This window comes from Drosophila suzukii, chromosome 2L (genome assembly GCF_043229965.1).
Source record: "Drosophila suzukii chromosome 2L, CBGP_Dsuzu_IsoJpt1.0, whole genome shotgun sequence".
Taxonomy (NCBI): Eukaryota; Metazoa; Arthropoda; class Insecta; order Diptera; family Drosophilidae; genus Drosophila; species Drosophila suzukii.
In genome coordinates this window covers 18502079-18522024 of record NC_092080.1, presented here as the reverse complement: position 1 = coordinate 18522024, position 19946 = coordinate 18502079, and the positions used below count along the sequence as shown (strand labels likewise).

The following is a 19946-nucleotide window of genomic DNA, read 5'->3' as shown; positions in this document are numbered from 1 at the left end:
ATTCCACTTCGGAAAGTCATTGGATTTTCAAAAGTATTTTAAGCTTTGGGACGATATTCCAAATATATATTCCCAAAAAAATCAAAATGAGCAATAATTTAACACTATCAGTTTTTAATTTGTATTCAGTTTTAGTCATGCCAAATGATTCATCGTCACAGACGTGAGAGACTGGAGACGAGTAGAATCCAGTCAATCGTAACTTTTTGTATACAATATACTATATGCGTTCATGTGATGTAGCCAAAAGCAGCTAATTGCAAATTGTATCTATTTATTTCCTTTGTTAACCCTCTCAAGTGCAAAATGCAAAGATTTATTGACTTTTTAGCTGAGTAAATTATTCTAAATTGCTGGTAACTCCATGATTATTATCTGTAAATGCTGTGAGAGGTTTTTTAGTACATGTTTGCTCAATACAAAAAAAAACCAAAAAACTTTTATGGAATTTGAGTTATCTATGTCAGTTTGAACAGCTGTAAACCATATTCTGTACAATGGTGTTAAACTAATGCATATTGAGGACGTCAGAAACTGAAAGTTTTACAAAAAGTGTATTTAATGTTTTTACAAATGTCAAAGCAGCAACAACAACACAGCCATGGAAGAACTATATGCAAATCTGATTTTGCACAACAAAAAACTCGTTTTGACTTGGCCTAAGCTTCAAAGCTTAAATCAAGCTCAACTTGGGCTGTTGTTACTGGTTTTTGTGTTTAAACATTTACCATTTATATATCGGGATCGGATTGTGTTGAGTGGTTTTCGGGTATATCCCAAAGCGGAGATTTGTTGTCAGTCTGTTTTTGTTTTGGTCATATTTGTATGTATAATTAATAAATAAATCCGGTTCGGGCCTTATATAATTTTCTTGCTCATTCAGTGGATTTTTGCCAACGTTTCGGTTTTAACGATTTCTTGATTCCAAGAACACCGCACAAGAACAGCACACAGCACACGGAATTTGGGGAAAATCGCGAAAAAACCGAAAAAAGTGACAGCGGTATACCGATAAAAACGATCCCCCAAAAAGACCCCGGTAAATGGTGGATGGACGTATGGATGGTGGTTGGGATCGGTTCGGCCCAAAGAACTAATTAAGTTAACGTTACTACTGTTGTAACCCCCCCGGTATTGGAAAAGGTTTCTCTGTCTTCACGCGGACATTTGGACAACCGACGACGACAGTGGCCAAAATCGAATGGAAGCGGAGGGAAAACGGAACGCGTTTGTCCGGCAAGCGGTAAGCGGTTAGCTCGATTCGACGACTCAAATTGCTCTACTGTACTGGGCTGACTGGCGGCTCACCCGCTCAGCGATGTTCGAGTGAGCAGAGTGAGCGTGCAAAGAGCGGAAGAGAGCGACAGCTGTTACAGGGGTGCTTGACTGTGTGTGTGTGCACTGGGAAAAAATCTGCACAAAAGTTGATGTTGAATTGGTTGCCCTATAAACTGATGTGATGATCTCCGATTCACAGCTCCTCTTTGGACCTACAGTGGTCCTCGTTTAATCCAAAATGCCAATTATGATTATGTTAATCAGTGCATGAGGTCCTAAAATCCTTTCTTGGTTACGGTCACGGTTATGGTCACGGAAAAATAAATGTCCCCACTCATTGGTAAAGTAAACGGAAATGTGGTATTCAAAAAGTATGCAACAAAAAATTTGTTTTAAAAACTCTCACAACTAGTCCTGTATCCCCCCGCACCTTATCATCTATTTATCAAAAAGTATGCAAAATGAAATTTGTTTTGAAAACCCCCACAACTAGACCTGTATCCCCCGCACCCTATCATATATTAATAAAATTTTTGAAAACGTATTTTTCATATTTCAACAGAGTATTACTTTACCTTGAATTTATTTTGTTCAAAGTCCTGAAATCATCCTCTTTAAAATACTAAATAATCTAAAAACCGTTGTATTTATTGCAGTGTAAGAGTACGTTTGTGGATTTGCTCAGTTCCATTGTGTTTGTTTATTACCAACAACGACGTCGACCGTTCTGCTTCTTCCATCTCACCTCCGCTCTGCTGTATTTGTATTTGTTGTGATAATGATAAAACGTAGCTTGTAGGTTTTCTAGAGTGGGAGCGAGACAGTCAGAGTGGAAAGAGCGAGAGAGGGTTAAAATGTATCTAGGCTAGGTACAATCTCAGATGCGCTGCATTTTGAAGATCGGGGCATGGGCATGGCTTAAAAGATATGCGGTCAGGCTTAGTATAGGAGTGTTCTAGAAAAACACGAGCCTACTTCCATTCTTTAAGTCTGGGGATTTCCCGAAAGGGCAAGCGTTAGAGATTACTGAGCTAGGCGGCTTAGAATGGATTTGTAATTATGTTCTAATAGCTTAACCAAACGGATTTATCACAAGAAGATGCCCAGATGTACCGCCTTAAAAGTAATGTAACAAAAATCTTTGAAAAAATGTTCAATTACATAAATCGTGGAGTTTTAAAATATGTTGAGTGGAAAATATTTAATTTATTTTCAGATTTGCGAAAAATTGAAATGTAGAACTAGTTTTTATTTTTAAAGAATTTAATTATATATTAATATGATTACATAAATAACATTCATGACTCATAACAATTTTGTAAAATAAAAATCCCAATTTTTTTTAGTTTTTTTATTATTTTACAAGTAAGATTGTGGTTATATTTCGTAATTGCCTCACTAATATTTAAGTCATTAAAATGCTTGATTTTCTATAACAAAGTTTCAAATCAAACATATGGATTTAAAAACATATTTTTTGCAAAATCTAAACTTCAGATACCCCAATCGAGCGATAGAAGGGCACTCAAAACCAGTTGTTGGTTTCGTTGGTTCTGCAGCTGCCAGTTTTTTCACATGGAGAATGGAGAGCGAGTGGCCGTTCAGAAGTGATTATGGCGCTCAAGAGAGTCATTAAAGAGAGTTACCACCAAATAACCGAAGTTGAACTCAACGCAAATGATGGCCAAGTGGTTATGAAATGCCAACGGACAAAAGGAAAATAAATGAAAAGAATAAAAAACTGATTAACCGAACAGTAATCAAGGCTCGGTAATCAATGTATTGAACTTATCGATTTGAATTAGTTGCCCAACCTAAATTCCGTGACAACAATGGCAAAATGATCGATCGAAATGCGAGAGCGGAAAGCGGAGACTCGAAGAGCAAGAGGCAAGGTCGTTGTTTGCTCACTAAGAGAAAAAATTCCGGCCTAAGAGAAGATTAGATAAATCCAAATGACAGATAAATTTCCATGTGTGTGCGTGAGAGAGAAGTAAATAGAAAATAAGACAGTTTTCAGTACTGAAACGTGCGAAAAATGGCAATGCAGCAGCGGCTTTAATCCAGGTAGCACATAAAATCAGGTAGTAAAAAAAATGCTATCAAGACTATTGGGAGCAAACCATTGCTACCCACACATGCCACCCAATCACGCCAACATTATCGCTTAAATGCATAAAAAAAACAAATTGGTGCAATCGGTTCAAGAAACAGAAATACACTGGGGGAAAAGAGGTAAACATAGCAAAAATATAGAAATATTACTTTTTACTATTATATTAGTACTATAAATATTATTTTACCTGAAAAAATTTCTATACAAAAGCTGCAAACAAAAAAACCTAATGAACCATTTCTTCTATGGAGATTTTTATTTGGAAGGTTTTTTGATTAAAGTAAGTACTAGGGTTAGAACAGAGAAATATTTTATAAAAAGGAGTATTATCTTTTTTGAAAACTATTTAAAGTATTTAGTCAAAACAAATATATATTATTTAATATAATATAAATATGTACATTTTCCTTCGTGTATAATGTGTTTAAGCCATTACAGCAAATGCTAGACACTTTTAGATAAACCATAATGAAAACAGCTACCACTGAATGGCGTATACCCCGGATCCCAGACACGCCCACCCACCTTCCGCCGCCCACCGCTAACGAAGAACTCCAGACAAAAGATAATGCCAGACAATGGGAAAGGTGAAAACGGAAGAGGGAGCTACGGGATATAGTGAAATGGCCACAAGCTGAGAAATCAATGTCAGTCAATGGGGTTGAGGGGCAAACAAAAGCCACATGTGCAACCTAATCAAAATTTCAATCAAAATGCGCAAAATGCTGCATTGAAAGGCTCAGACAAATGGCAACAAATGCCGCTCAAACACACACTAAAAGGTTGGCATGAGTAATCCAAACCAATACAATCCAATTCACTCAAGTTAAATTGTAATTGCGATTAGGAAGCCAATTACCGGTATAAATTGTTAGGTCAATTGTTTTGGATTTCCATTTCGAGACAAGAAGATTAACAAATCAATTGTTAGGCAATAATTGAAATAATTTGGCGACATTTCGATTAGGGTGATAAATAATGGAATATTGAGCGAGGCTTACGTTTCGATCATCATCGTTGAACCGAATTGTATTTCAATCCCAGCTCTAGTTTATTTGTAAATTACAACTTGCTTTAACTTTCTTTCGTTCTTAGGTTGGTATCTTCATAATTAAATTATAATTTTTTTTGCTGAAAATTTTATTTTTGGGAAATTAGAAATGGCACTTGTTTCTTTTACTCTCTCTCTTACAGAAAATATAATGTTAAGAAATCACTTACCCTTTAATTATAGAAATGAGGTTCCAAAAGCTGAAAAAAGAAAAGAAATCAAGTTAGAACCAAATCTATTTAAAATCTTCAACGTTTAAAGGTCTTAATATCATAAATATTTTAAGAAACATGTGTATTAATATATTAGCAAAATCTAATTTGTTCAATCTTTATAATCATCTTCAAAGTTCAATTACCGTTAAACATTTTTCAAAATTATTTTTAAGTTGGCAATGCTTGAACTCAAGCCTCTCTTAAAAAAAAACTTAAGAGCTTGCTCAGAAGAACGCACATTCACATATGGGCACTCAGCTGACAATGTCAGTGACGTTTGCAAAAAGTTCCCACGGTCATTAGGGTCAAGATGTCTCTAACATGCTTGGTCTCGTGTTCACAATTTGTTTTTAATTTAAAACTGCATGTGCAGGAATGTACTCTTGTGTGTACACTGTAAGTTTGTATAAGGCCATCAGATTTACGAGTCGTTACATTTGGCCAAGTAAATGTTAGCATGTGTGTTTTAGGTCTGGGCTTATGAGAATTTCTTGAGTGGGTTCTTGAGACGTCGGCGAGCTGAGCCGCAAAGCTTGAGTGGCTCGAGGGCTTAAAAGCTTTGTCGGGCAGGTGAAAGAGCTTTTTAAGTATAAGCTTGGCTTGTGGTTGAATGAACTCAAGCTTAAAGTGGCTTAAAGTTATTGTACTAAGAAAATCACGAACAAGATTAAGAGGCAAATTAAGAATAATTTTCATAAAAATGTTCTGGTAGCAAATTTGAAATATTTAAATATTTGAAATATTTATTAACTTTAAGATATTCAAAACATTAAAAACCCGTATAATCTGTAAAGATCATCTCTAAAGATCTATATTTTGATAGAGCGATAAGGAAATTAAGCTCAAACCGTAAGAGGTAGAGCACCCAAGTTTTTACTCAACATTTCAAAGGGGACCAGGTGCCGACTAAGATTCGATATATAATATATGATATATGATATAAAGAAATCATTACCCATTGTTTAAGCCCCCATATTTTGGAAAAAAAAACAAAATTTGTAACTAAATATGATGGATTTGCCTTCGACTTTCGCCGAGGTAATGACAGACGGGCAAAAATAAGTGTAATATTTTGGACCATGTATAGTTATAATTTTGATTTTCATAAAATTATGTGGAATTGAAAATGATGTGTTCTGAAAATTTGGGTAAACAATTTAAATATTTCTAACTATATCGTCATTACTTCTTATCAAAATAAAAATAAAACCAAATTGTTAAAAACGCCAGTGCTTAAAAACCTTACATTCACCTAAAAAAAAACTCTGACTCAAATAATTACTTAAATATATTATTTTAGGCCAATGCATTAATGGCTAGCTTATCTTATTAATAGATTTCCCTTTCAATGTTAGCTTTAGCAGATTTGTAACCAATGTTATTTTAATCCGATAAAAAGTGGTTTGCTTTGGCCGATTGCATCTCCATTCTTTACTAATTTCGTCTCCCACAGTGTTTCAATTGTAGGGGTCCTTTGCGTTAAGGGTTGACAACTTTTCCGAGTTCTAAAAAATGAAACGCACACATTTCACGCCCAACCAATTAGCCTGGGGTCGCTCACGCCTTCCCAACCCTCCTGCCACCCCCTTTGCAAGCATATTTTTTCAGCGTCCAAACTCACCCACTTCCCTTGCGATGCGAACAGAATTTTCAAGTGTCCCTGGTATAAGGTTGCAGATGCAATTAAAAAGCATTTAACGGATTAGAGGCAATAAAAAGAAGATTGCCGTAGAATATAAAATAAATACCAGCATTAGAGGACACCGAAACCTTGAAGGGGTGAGGTGAGTATCGTGTGAACCAAACACGATTTTACTGGAATTTAATTTAATAACGCTTGTGCAACTAGGGCAAAGTCAGTTGAGAATGCCAGTGAAAATATTTCAGGCTAAACTGGGGCTGAAATAAATTGCGAGCAATTTTCCCCGCATACTTCTATGGCCAGTAATTAATTTGCCTCAATAAATTGTTTAACAAACCTGTCGAAGGGCTTAGGTAGCCCCGTATCAGGTGATTAAGACCTTAAAAATTTCAGTTTCAAGTCCAGTGAATATTTGGGAGCTTAGCTTAATGCCTTTGAAAACTGGCTAACTTTCGCCCATTACGTTGGGAGTGAAATTTCATCTGAGGGTTCCGCCAAGTCTCTATTGGCCATAACTATAAATATCTCAATTGTGGCCCGGCTCTCGCGTAACCATTACGCATCCAATTTGTTGGCGCATCATCAACTTCATGGCTTTGCCTCCAGGTTTTCCCACTTCCCCTCCAAAACACAAATGGCACCTAAAGTGTGTGTAATGCAATTCCATTTTACAACGTTTCTTCATCAGATACTTTTCTCGTTTTTTTTTCTTTATTTTCTACAATAGCCGGAGTCATGCGCCGGCAATTTGGAACGTTTCCAGTGGACTCCGGGCTCCCATGTCTGGTGTCCATTTGTCCTCCTTTCCACTGCCATTCGAGGGGCCCAGAGCTCGCTGGATCCAGATGCAGATCCAGATGCAGACACAGAACGCTGACAACGACCGCGGACACCAATTGGAACGTGCCCGTTTAGTTTTTCCTCAGCACGGTTTCAGATGCTAAAATTGCATTAATGCAATTCGTTTTTCTGTCTAGCACTCCCCTTCATGACGTCCATTTCCCTTTTGGGGGAAGGGAAAATAGTGCAAAGTGAATGTCAAATTGTATGCATTTTCAGACAGGAGACTTGAGTTCTAGGGAACTTTGCACACTTATACTTTAAGGGGAATTATAAAAAATGTCAAATTGTTTTAAAGCATTATGACACTTAATTGTTGTTAAAGTAATTAAAGGCAACTTAAAGACGAAATTCTATCCATAGGTGGCCGTACCATTTTCAAATAAATCAAGTCAAGTTAGTCGCTAGATTCATATGGTCATACAAATCAATTTATGAGACACGCATATCAACACTTTGATATTAATATTAAGCCTCCAATCTATGTAGTTTTCTATGCAATTCGTGCATTAAGTCAAAGTAGTTATGTTTTTATTAAGAAAAATATTCATATCCCAGGAAGTCACTGACCAATCTTAGTAAAGTATACCTAATTTTGTTTGGCTTTTAATAAGCTAACAAATACTCGGTCCGGAGATTTTTAGACCATTTGAAAGGGTTAGAAAATCAGGATCTTCCAGAAATGTCATTCAAGGTGAATTTATTGACCTTGGTGAATATTAACATTGCTCTACGTATTAATGTACCAGGGTTCTTGGAATATACTTAGAAACTTCGTATCTTTAATTTTTTACCTTATTTAAGTTCACTAGTTAAAATAAAAAATTAAAAGTCGGAGAAAATCATCAGAAGTGTGAAAAAAAGTATAAACGAGCTAAAATTTGCTATTTGATAGACAAGTTCGCGAAGAAACGGACAGAAGGCCATGGTTAGATCGAATCGTCCAGTGATGCTGATCAAGAACATATATACTTTGTAGCATGCGCGGATCCACGGGGGGTATGGGGAATAAATACCCCCACTCGGATTAGAAAGTAAAAAGTTTGCGATGCACACATCTGATTGAAATCGTATTACCCTCTGGCAGGGATAAAAAAACCGTTTGAAAATAGAAAAGAAAGTTAGTTCTTAATATATCTTAGGTTATTGGAATTGCAATTCTTTAGTTCTTCAGTTCCATTTCCGGTGCTGCACCTACTGCCGTTTAATTGCCGCTAAAATTAATCAGCTTATCACCTATTCCGATTAACGGCGGAAACATGTATCCGCTAAATTTACACTCGACAGTTGTACAATGGATGGTGGTAGATTTCGAGCCCCCGCAAGTGAATCAATAAAGGAAATGGTATCCAAGTGGGGCGCCTCAAGGCGTGGCTCTGTTGATTGGTGTTCTATGTTTTCGTGGGGCATGCCACAAGATTAATGATGGCCGTAAAGGCGCCTAAACTTGTTTAGACCACGCCAAAATCGACACCCCCGCAAAAGTGCCAGAGACACCAGCATAGTACATAGTATACGCGTATAGTTGTGCAATTGCTAATCCTCCATCTAGTTGGAGACCATAAACCAAAGGCCGTCAGACACTTAATGAGGCAGAGTGCCCGACACATTCGCCTCCTCTGGTCCCTTCCCATTCTAAGAACCATATCTACTGTCTTCTGGATTTTCCTTCTCGACCACGCCAAAGACGACGACGTTTCCTTTGCCAACGCAAATATCAACATCGTACATTCGCAGTGGCTTTTGTTGGTTTTAATGCTTTTATTATTGTTGTTTCTTGTGGTTTTGGCTTTTTCAATTGCACTTGAGGTGCTTCTTCCTCTTCGTCATCAGCACACACCTTCAAGGTGGAAAACAATAATAATAAGACTAAGCATAATAAAAGCCGGATGTCCATTAAACTTCTTCTCTGCTGAAATTCTATATTTTTTTTCATATTGCCTGTGGGTTGATTGGGCCCAGAGTCTATTTTGTTTTCATACATATATACAGTGTGTGGGTGTTGGCCTTTAAATTTGTGCTTCCTCTCATCTGTGGAATTGGTTTCTGTGGCATGAACAACTCAAGGTTCGGGCCAGGAGTTCAATTCCGCCCAAGGACTGAAGGTAAGGAATAAGATGAAATTGATTGAAATTGATTGCCCGGATAAAGTTGAGAAAAGTTTCGTTATTCAGGGGGCTAAACAAATCAAAAAGGAGGTATTTAGAAATGGGATTTGTTTGATTTGCTAGATATTAAGGTGGTTTATGGTTAAATCTTCGAAATTTATGTTTACTTAAAAACTCTGTAGCATTATGGTTTTATTTAAATCGATTATTTTGGTTACTTAGTTACAAAACATGTAACCAATTGATTTTGTTGGTTCTTTTCAGTACTGAAACTTGTAAAAATAGTCTTATTTATGGGTGTGTCAGGACTTGTTGCCAATCCCAGTTCTCTAACTCTTAATTCCAATTATAAGCCATTGCAATGCACAATGGCAAAATAGCTTCGGATTAAATCAACCCCATTAAACCCGGTTGACATTTGCCAAAGGAGTCAGGCCACAGGAAATGGGTACAGAAATATGTTCGCACGCCCACGATATGAGATTCTTGGGAATTCCCACGGGAACTGTGGGCAGAACACGCGCCGCTTTCTTTACTCTTTCTCTGGAGAAACGATAGTGGCGGAGAAAAAGCTATTCTCAGCATTTTGCACTTGTAGCTTGGGACTTTATAAAGACAAGCGCCTGCCGCGGCGACGCTTAAGGATAATGTGCCACACGCTCGAGGCGGCCTACAAATGCCAGGGAGTGTCCTTGTTACCCCCGCCGCAGTCCAGTCAGTCGGGGAAAATCGGCGAGGGTGCGCCGGAAATCATGCAAAAACGTGCCGAACACGAGCCGTTGAGGCAGGAAAATGAAGGAAAACTTTCCAAGTTACTGGCAGTTCGTGCCTGCCGTTGACAGTTCCCCATCTAATTGTTCTGGTTTGCTTACGATTTCGGCTTGGACCGAGCCAACAACCCCATCAATCTGTCCAAGCCACTAACTGACATATTAATTGCTTATAAAGCATAAGCAGTCACCACCGAAAATTTAATCCCCCTGATTGGGCGCCAGGGGTTGCTCGAAATTGTGCAAAACATGCAAATTTCCCAGGCTGGGGTAACATTTTCTCGGTCTCCGTATGGTTGGACTGGCTTTTGACCTAAGCACATCCCAGCTCAAGTGTCTGTGGCATTATCCTTGCCCGCCAGAGAGTCTAGCTTAACGCTTCGCTGCCTTTTTGGGAGCGAAAGGATGGCGGTCGAGGATGTGAGAGCTCCAGCTAAATTGCTCATTAGCTGGATCATGAACTAGAGAAGTGGGAAAATAAGGAAGGAAGTTGAGTTCGAGTTCTAGGACGTGAGAACCGAAGAAACTGTTTTGACTTCGAGGCTAAACTTCTTAGGTAGGTCAGTTCCTTAAAGGTTAGGTCTCATGTAGCCGCGTATAGTGTAAAACATGAGAACTGTATTATTACTAGACTTAATAAGAAGAAAAAGGTTTTTTTTACTAATTTAAGTAACGGAATATAAAAAATACTAAAAATAAATATAAATCCTAACAATATAGTAAAATTCAATCAGGGTATTCCCTAAACTGTTAAATTGCTGAATTGTTGAAAATTCAACAGAAAATTTCAGCAATTAGGGGAAAGACTCTAAAAGTTCCCTGTTGAATTTTCAATTTAAAGATGTCAGCTGTTTGTCAGATTGTCAAATTGCCAGGCTGTGTTTACTTTAGGGAGTATCCTGAATATCGAAAGGTCTTATTACCTTTTTAAATTTAAAAAAAAAACAAGATTCTTATAAGTTTAATGATGTTTATTGCGATAATTTACATTTATAAAGCATACAGTACGCAATATCAAAAGAACTTATACCTTTAAAAATATTTGCAAATGGAATAAGACCCCTCCCTATATAGTAATCTTCATAACTCATTTCTCTCAATTTATCTTGAACATCTTCACCCACAACCGCAGAGCTCTTCATGCCCATCATCATCAGGCACTACGCTTTGCAGCTTTAATTAGTAAATTGTTCAGCTGATATCACAATTTAATTATCACACATTAATTGGCCGGCGAACGAAACTGCACCCAGGCACTCCGTCACCGGCAGAAGAAGTAATGGACGAAGAGCCATCTGGGAACTGCCTACAATCGAATTAAAGTTAATTTTTCATGCTCTACTAAAAGTTATGCACACTTTGCGTTTGTCAACCGACGTTAAATATCGGCTCTGTATCCGTGGGTGATATTTAACGGGGGCAAGAAGTGCTGGGGATGCAGTTTACGGGTGGAGCACATCCCATCTCTAAGTGGGATGTCAGTCGATGCCGCGCTGCTGTCGTGCTTGGTCGCTCATTTATGACCATGGAGCTCTGGGGTCTGGCAGTATCTGCCAGATACTACGGCACTCACACAGAATGCAATTGCGGGATGGCGTAGAATGGTGTTGTATGGTGTGGAGTGGATTCGGAAGTTGTTGATTCAAGGCTCCCGGGTAGCAGCTTTAAGTCACCTTCTGGTCGTTTGATGCTTCAGTGAGCTGCGACTGCAGTCGCTTCCCATTTCCTCCACTCGCGGCGATTGCAGTTCATTGTGCCCCATGCAACTGGGTTACCTTTTCACTGGGACAGAGGGCACTGATTTTATTTGGTTCGGTACCCTGAACATGGTTAAGGAAGGGTCAGTCCGGTCATGCTTGGGGAGCAGGTAATTAATGTAAAGCTAACTTTAAGTTTCCGCTTTAAAAAGTTGATGCAAGCGTACGTTTGAAAACTTTTTCCTTAAGCGGAGGTATCTACTCCGTTGTGTTAATTCTTTTGGAATGTTTCTAACTAGATTAATATATTTTTAACATTTTTAAAAGTCTTATAAATAGGTGTAAATATATATACAACTCAGATATATGATTGACTTTATGGCATTCTGTTATTCCAAGCTCCCGCTGGTTAACGAGATAAAATATATGCATATCGATCAGCCGATAGAATAATGTTACATTATCCTTGGCTGACATTTGCCTCATGGCTTTTCTGCATTCCCAATGACAGATGACATTTGGATGGTGGCGCAAGAAGCATCTGTAATATTTATGCACATTATGCGCGCACTGCGAATGTATCTTTGTATCTCACAGATGCCATTAGATTTACGAGCGTGCCGCATGACAAAGAAGCTTGTTCCTGCCTGCCTTTCTATCTGTATACTATGTGTTTGCCTGTGCTTCCGATGGCAGCCACGTCGTCGAAATCTTGATAAATTTCTAGACAAACAGTCGCAGCTTAGGAGCCAAGAGTGGGGGTTCGGTCAACCACTATATGATGTGTTCTTTGGCGATAATAAATCATAGGCACATCCTCAACTTTTTCCTTAATTCTCTGAAGTGTTTTGGCTTGGCTTTCCTTGCTGGGTAAAAAATGCATTCCCATATTTCCTTGATTAATATTTTTAAAACGAAAACTCGATCACAACACAATTGTTGCCATTGTGATATTTGATTGATTCTAATCTTAATATACACATCCATTTGTGATCCAGTGCTCTCCTATTCGCCTCAAAAAAGCTGCAATTATTTATCAATTAAGCCCAAATTCAAAATTATATTAAATAATCAATGTAATTAGGCCCGTAAATGGAATTTAGTCTCCCGGGGACCATCGATATAATATGATGTTTGCAAAGCACACTTTTTGCTTTCGCTTACTAGTGCTTTTTTTGATAACAGAAGAGGTTAGGGATTCAAAAATGTCTAATATTTTTAAAACCAACGTTGTTATAGATTACTTCCCGAGTGGAGTTCACTAACCTCAAGTGTATGGCTGTGGATAAGGACATGGCCGAAATTGAATATTGCACTTTAAAAGCCGTAAATCGTACCTACAAATACGTTTCGGGAAAGCTTAAGCTGTATAAAATTCCAATTACCAAGATCAAGGTACATTCGTATGTACTTAACTCTAAAACGTAATACATAATTCCAAAAAAAATGTTGTCATTTCAGGTTAATTTTGGACTGTTCAAGCGGTTTAATGGTTACAGACCTTTCCTATATAATCAAACCATAGATGCCTGCTATTTCATAAACCATCAAAAGTCCAATCCTGTCGCTAAGTATTTTTTCGACTTTATTAGGGGGATTACGAACTTAAATCATTCTTGTCCATATAATGTATGTATAGAAATTGGTTGAAGTGGAAATATCCAGCATATTAATTGTTCTGCGTTTTTAGCACGATATTCTTGTGGACAGACTTTCCACCGAGATAGTAAACCATCATCTTACGAAAGTGCTTCCCTACCCGGATGGAGATTACATGTTAGAGACACGATGGATACTCAATGACATACCATCCGCAGTTACCCAAGTCTATTTATCTCTTTCCTAATAAACTGTCAAACGCATACCCCTTTTAACTAGTTGAGAAAGTATATAACATTTCGGATATCAAATTTTTATTCAAAAAATTACAATACATTCGAAATCATCCAAAAATTTCTTATTTTCCCGCTGTAGGACCTTAATTTTTTCTATTTAGAAAAATAAACAAAGCTTATCGATCATGTGACATATGTAAGTCAAATCTGTACCTTTGGTATTTTTTAATCTTGAGATTATTAAAGCAATTTTAATAATTCCAGGGTCCTTAAACTGACTGAAAACTAAAATAATTAATTTATTAAACATCTTTACCTGAATTCTCTTAATATATTTATAATTGTCATGAACAAACAGTTTAAATAAACAATCAGTGGGTTTCAGCCAATAAAAATAATTATAGAGTAGGCTAATTGGACTACTTTGTATAACATTTGGCATTTACTAAAAATGTGTAACCAAATTTGTTAGATCAGTTAGATAAGCAAATCACTTACAAGTCTGATAAACTGATAATCATCATATGATATCGGACCTAATTTCATTAAATTTGATAAGGATTTTATGCGGAAATAAAATGTTATCAGTTAAACATATTGGCATTAGGATAACATATTTACTTATATAAGATAGCTTAATTGTTTTTTTTATTTCGACAAAAATGCTTATGTCTGTTACGTTTTCAATAGGTATGATTATTACCAGTTAATCTTTATATACCCTGTACAATTGTTTAATCTTTCCTGTGTCTCAATTGGAATCATGAGATAAACTGTTATGCAAATTGTATCTTCGTCTTTGCAAGATCTTTTTCGCTTCCCACCCTACCCTACCCCAATCGCATCTCAGTTGCCAGGCAGGCAAAAAGGGAAGTAATTCGTTCCGCGACAAATTGCCATCTTAAATTATATTTGACATTTAATAAATGTTGATTGCGCTCTGAACTGATCGCACCCACACTTATTTTTTTCTTACTCCGACTGCTTCATAAAATTTGATTGCCTGATCTTCACTTCACACTTTTTTTGAGTGCCATTTGTCATCCAGTGTTTATTATATTTTTTTGCTTGAAATTCCAGTTTTGCTGCTTTAATTAGCAGATTTCTTTTTAAAGCATTTTTCGTGTGGATGTGCCAAGTTCTAATTTACACGCTCTTTCATGGTTCAATTAACATTTTCGAGTGCAAGTCATTGGCCATGCTTTATCTGTACTAATGAATATGTATATTTATATGAAGTAAGGTCGTTGTGTTTGCCGAAAGGCTTTTCGAAAGTAACCAATGCCAAAATGAACATAAGCCAAGTTACTGAAAGGAGCTTTACTGTTACCAACCGCCAGTGCCGACAGCGTGGTTTAAGGGGTCTTAATACAAATTATTATGATTAATCATCGCACACAAATACAGGCAAGTGACTAAGGTACATTTATAGATACATATACCTATAGAGATACGCTTTGGTTTCCACGCCCTGGGGTCAAAGGTATAAAAAATTGAACATTTTCAAGTATTTTATTTGCTTTGTTCTTTTTAGCCAAAATTATAACGCTTCGGGGCAATCCGAGTGTGTATTCCCCTGATTCCAATTCTAAGCGTGGGCATATCCAAATAAGGCAAATTAAGTCGGGTTTCTGAAGTCATAACTTCAATAATTTATTAACGAACGAGGCTGATGTGTTGAAATGAATGTTCGTTATGGAGAATCCAACACATATGTCGTTGTTTGGGGATCAAAACAAGGCGAAATGGGATTGGGGTCAAAGGATGCAATAAAGAACGAAGAAACAGAAAAGCGTGCCAGTAATGAAAACACCAAACAAGGGAACAACAATAAACAGAGTGCCAGAAAGAAATCCCAATAATGCAAGCGTCGCAAGTCCAACGTACATAAACATCAAGAAAGAAAATAAAACAGAGTAAAAGAAACCACAAACATTAGAGGGCAACCAATAAATACCCTTACGATTGGATTAAAACATCAATCTGGAATGATTCCTTTGGAGCTAATTAATTAAATAATGATGGTTATATTTTGGACAATGTTAAGTTAAATTATTAATATTCCGGGTAATATTTTAAATCTAAAATGTTTCCAATTCATTTTAAACCCACTTTTATAGATCAAGATTCTTGAGAATCTTGAAAGCTGAATTCTTTTGTATAGTATGGTAAGTAGTATTTAAAAGTTGTATAAGAAAAATGTAAAGTTAATATTTCTAAGGTAGTACAAAACACGTAAAAATATAAGATTCTAAAGAATCTGCCGAATTTGTTTTTGTATTATTTGTAAACCCAAATTGTTTAGAAGTTTTGTTTATTAAGAAATCTAATAATTGAATCTAGGAATAAGTAAGAGAATTTTATTAACTAAAATGTACTATAAAGAGGTGATTGTAAATCTTTAGTGGCCCCAACTGGCAAAAAGTTGACCCATCAGGATTTGATACTGTTAATTGCTTTCGTTATACGATCTCTTGAGATCGCCTCAGGAAGTAGTTAAAAACTTTTGATAAGGATGTCGCCAAGTTTATGGGACTGTGGTAACGCCTCTAGTATAAGCAAATCTGGATAGGGTTCCGTTGCATAAGGAAGAGAATTATTATATTTAGAAAAAATTAAAGAAAGTTGATAACCTACAATTTACTAAAAAGATTTTTTAAGGAGAATAATTATTGAATCTTGGAATAAATAACAGAATTTTAGCACGCACACTTACGTAGAGGCAAAAAGCTGACCCAACCAGGTTTTGATACTATTAATTGCTTTTTTTATGCGACTTCTTGAGATAGCATTAGGAAGTATTAAAAAACCCTTAATAAGGAGGTCGCCTAGTCCATGGGACTGTAGTAAACCCTCAATTAGATGCAAAGCGGTATAGGGTTCCATTACTTAGAAAAGAGAATTATAATATTTAAAATAAAAAATATTATTATCTAAATTGTACTATTAAGAGATGATTGTACATCTTTAGTGCCAAAAAGCTGACCCAACCAGATTTTTATACTGTTAATTACTCTCGCTATACATTCGATCTCTTGAGATGGCCTGAGGAAGTAATAAAAAACCCTCGATAAGGAAGTCGCCAAGCCCATGGGACTGTGGTGAAACCCCGAGAAGAACAAATCGGGATAGGGTATCAGATCGCGACCATATGGCGCTTGGGTCGCGTTGCCTTGGCAATGTGACAAAATGCAAATGCGGTTGCTCGGCTCGGCTAACGGTAAGCTGCAGGAAAATAACAGTTTCTGTTCTTGATTAAATACACACACAACCACACCGAGCACGCACACTTACGTAGAGGAATAAAATCGCAGGAAAATATACATATATGTATAAAAAAGAGCGCCAGAAATGGAGCTCTAAAAGAAAATCGATAATTTGGTGTTTTGGGGTTTGCTAGTTGAGTTTTTTATACCGTGACCTACCAAAAAAAAATGGAGCACAGCAGTTTTGCTCGGCTTTCGTTTGCGCGTGTGTGTGTGTACGTGTGAAATGTATTATTCCAACTCACCTGTGTTGATTTATTTGTCAAGTTTTGAAGTTTCCCAGAGCTTTTGCCCCAAAACTCCGCAAGCTTAAAGCAATTTAAAAATTATTTTTGTTGTTGCCGAAAATAAAGCCGAGAAAAACAAACAAAGCGAGAAACTCCGTTTCGGACTGATTACACAACGCAGCAACTTTACGGTGCGAAGTTGGGGGCTTTTTCCTTTCTGGCGGGGTTTTAATTACAGTGTTTCAGGGCCGCAGAGCTTCTCATGTTTCTTGGTTTGGCCACTATTCATAATTTTCCGTAGAACTCGCAGCGGAGTTTTTATTTTGCCAAAAAATCCGAACCAAACAAATTCGCACACACCCGCGCGTGCACGCACACACACGACCGCCGAGGAAAGAGCGCGGAGAGAGCTCCGCCACGCGAGAGCAGTTGACAGCGACTGAGCGACTGAGCTGGAAAGCCAACTGAAACCCCAAGCGAATCCAAACCGAAACGCCGGCGGCGCAGTCGGCGTCGCTGCCAGCGTCCGCTTGGAGCCCAAGCTCCACAAAAGTGCGAGCGAGATGGAGAGAGAGCAGAGAGCGTGAGTGGTGCGCTCCTTTATAACGGTAATTCAAGCCGACACGTGATTGGCAAATTCCTTTTTCGCATCCCTGGATTGGCGTTGCCGTACTTGTGCAATTATCCCATATTTCATTACAAAATTATCTTGTTTTCAATTCGGAAAATCTAAACTTGTTTATTGTTCGAATCGAACAATTTTATTAGTTTTGGAAAGGAACAATAAATATAGTTTATCTGGTTGATGAGTGGACCTTTAGGGTAATTTTAAGACCATTATGAGTAGCTTTTTTAATTGTAACTTTTTCGTCTCTATATTCTGTTACAGTACCAACGATCTTTTGATGTGCTTAGCAAATATCACCGAAGTTGCTGTTGCTCCTGCTCGAAGCTTGCCAAGTTATTTCGGTGTCCTCAAAATCCACAATGTCCCCAAGACGCACAGGACCCTTAACAGTTCTCATAAATTGCATCCTGGGTTGATCGACCAGCTGCACTCGGACTTCAGTTAGTATGCCACGGGCTCCAATGCGGTTGAGGATCTTAATGACACGAGCCTTCGATGCGACAGGTTGAGACATTTTTCAAATTTAAAGAAATCAATCAAACTTTAAATACTGTTTATATATTACAATTCTTGATTTTGAACCCTTGAAGCCAAATCAAAACTGACAATTTTTGCTATGCTTCCTAAACAAATTTTTTGGTAATTTAAAAAAATAAAGATAATTTCCTTATTATTATAATTTTATTTTGATACTCTTTAATACTTTGAGGTACACATCATAGATTAATCCCAGTATTGTTGCTAATTTTGAACACTCTCGAACTTTCCGCGGAGCAAGGCATCTCTCATTAAACCAGCGAGCTCCTCGTTCTTCTGCGATCTCATCTCATCGATGAGGGATTCTTTGAAACCAGGATCCTTAGCTGGATCTGATGTTTCCTGTAGCTTCTGCTTTTCCAGCTGCAACTGCGGCACTTCCACCCCGAACGTGGCTCCAATCCGCTCCACACTTTGGACACCAGTATCTCCAATTTTTGACCAACTGTCTGTTCCGAACCAAATGCAAAGTGGTTCATTGAAATCCTCAACATGGGAGCGGAATGGATGTGCAGGACTTCCGAATCCCATGTGGCTAATGGTGTCCCTCAGGACCTTGGCCAGTTTGGGCATCCGGTGGGAGTAGAATAGCAGTGCTCCTCCAATTAGGTGAGCCATAGAGCGGAGGCAGCGACAGGTGTGTTTCTTAATAGCTGGATCAAAACTAGAAAAGATATCGTACTTTCCACCCACAATTACCACTGGAAAGGGAAGCGGTTCGAGGTTCTCCTTACTCTGCTGACCCACCCGCTCTGTTGTTCGTTGTTCAAGGATTTCCCTGAGATCTGGTGTCAATTTCTGCATCATCTGATGCGCCGTATCCCTTAATCCCTTGTAGACACACTCCAAATCCGTCCAAAATCGTTGTGGTTGGGAGAGATCCAACATTATGAAGACGGCTAGTTGCTGCAGACCATGTGTTTTAATGGGAACCTCCAGCAGTTGCTCGGCATTGTCCAGGGATCCCAGTTCCCAAACGTTCATCACTTGGGGTGTCTTTCCACTACCAATTCTGCGACCGAAGCTATACTCCAGTGCCAAAGTTGGACGCGTGGCATGCTCCTCGCGATCGAAGAACTTATTGATAGCAGTCGTCTTTCCCTGGTGAAATTATACGGATTAATTAAAATGAAATTCAGTATACTTGTATAATAGGTAATACGTATATTATTTGTATATTAATATTTATCGTTTTTATCGAAGTCAAATTAATGTTAAAATTAAATGTTCTTTCTGAAGGCATGCAAATGGAGCACATTTTTGTATAGGCTCGCTCTACACCATCTGATTACGCGGTCCTTAATTATTAAACATTAACCAGAAGCATATATTTTTATCGACTTTTCTAATAGTTTATATTATGGATGATAATTAAGAATCATTTTTAAGGCGAGTGCCTAAAAGGTCTATCTAACATTTATGTATTTTACTTTTGAATAGCTTACCACACACTTGCTACCCAGGACCAAAAGGGTCCGCTCCTTGGGCATTGTGGTGGCCTCCAGTTGGCGAAGACGCTGCTGCTCCTCCGCCAGTCGACCGGCGATATCCTGAATACTGGGCGTGGCACTCTCGCCGCCCTCGCTGCTCTTTTCAAACATTCTTTGGAGACGCTTGTGCAGACTGTGAAAGATTTGCGGCAAGCGCATCGCATTGAAAGTGAAAATAAATTAAGCTACTGCGTTATGTTTGGCATTTTTAACGGTTGCCACTGGCAACTTCGGCAGTCTGGCAAC

The 19946-nt window shown here is 37.9% G+C and overlaps 4 protein-coding genes across 5 annotated transcripts in view; 1 reads left to right on the top strand and 3 right to left on the bottom strand.

The window, feature by feature from the left end:
* Positions 1-17493, bottom strand: part of numb (NUMB endocytic adaptor protein) — a 30050-nt gene extending 12557 nt beyond the window's left edge. The window contains exons 1-2 of one of the 2 annotated variants that reach the window (XM_017089436.4): positions 17064-17493; positions 4616-4645 (exon numbers count right to left, since the gene is read on the bottom strand). The gene's annotated coding sequence lies outside the window, so the exon portion shown is untranslated. Of the gene's footprint in view, positions 1-728; positions 1284-4615; positions 4646-17063 lie in introns of those variants that run through there. The other variant, XM_070997522.1, reaches the window with a different exon arrangement.
* LOC108016521 (uncharacterized) lies at positions 12901-13615 on the top strand. The gene is made up of 3 exons (XM_065865109.2): positions 12901-13112; positions 13179-13346; positions 13408-13615. Exons 1-3 carry the CDS (start codon positions 12993-12995, stop codon positions 13561-13563), a joined length of 444 nt encoding a protein of 147 aa, XP_065721181.2. The 5' UTR covers positions 12901-12992; the 3' UTR covers positions 13564-13615.
* A 459-nt stretch (positions 17494-17952) lies between the features above and the next one.
* RpS28-like (Ribosomal protein S28-like) lies at positions 17953-18263 on the bottom strand. The gene has a single exon (XM_070997534.1). The coding sequence runs from the start codon at positions 18185-18187 to the stop codon at positions 17957-17959; it is 231 nt and encodes a 76-aa protein (XP_070853635.1). The 5' UTR covers positions 18188-18263; the 3' UTR covers positions 17953-17956.
* Positions 18264-18332: 69 nt separating this feature from the next.
* On the bottom strand, positions 18333-19923 carry LOC108011848 (cytoplasmic dynein 2 light intermediate chain 1). The gene is made up of 2 exons (XM_017077091.4): positions 19656-19923; positions 18333-19311 (listed from the first exon to the last, which is right to left on the bottom strand). Exons 1-2 carry the CDS (start codon positions 19857-19859, stop codon positions 18415-18417), a joined length of 1101 nt encoding a protein of 366 aa, XP_016932580.3. The 5' UTR covers positions 19860-19923; the 3' UTR covers positions 18333-18414.
* Between the last annotated feature and the right edge of the window lie 23 nt (positions 19924-19946).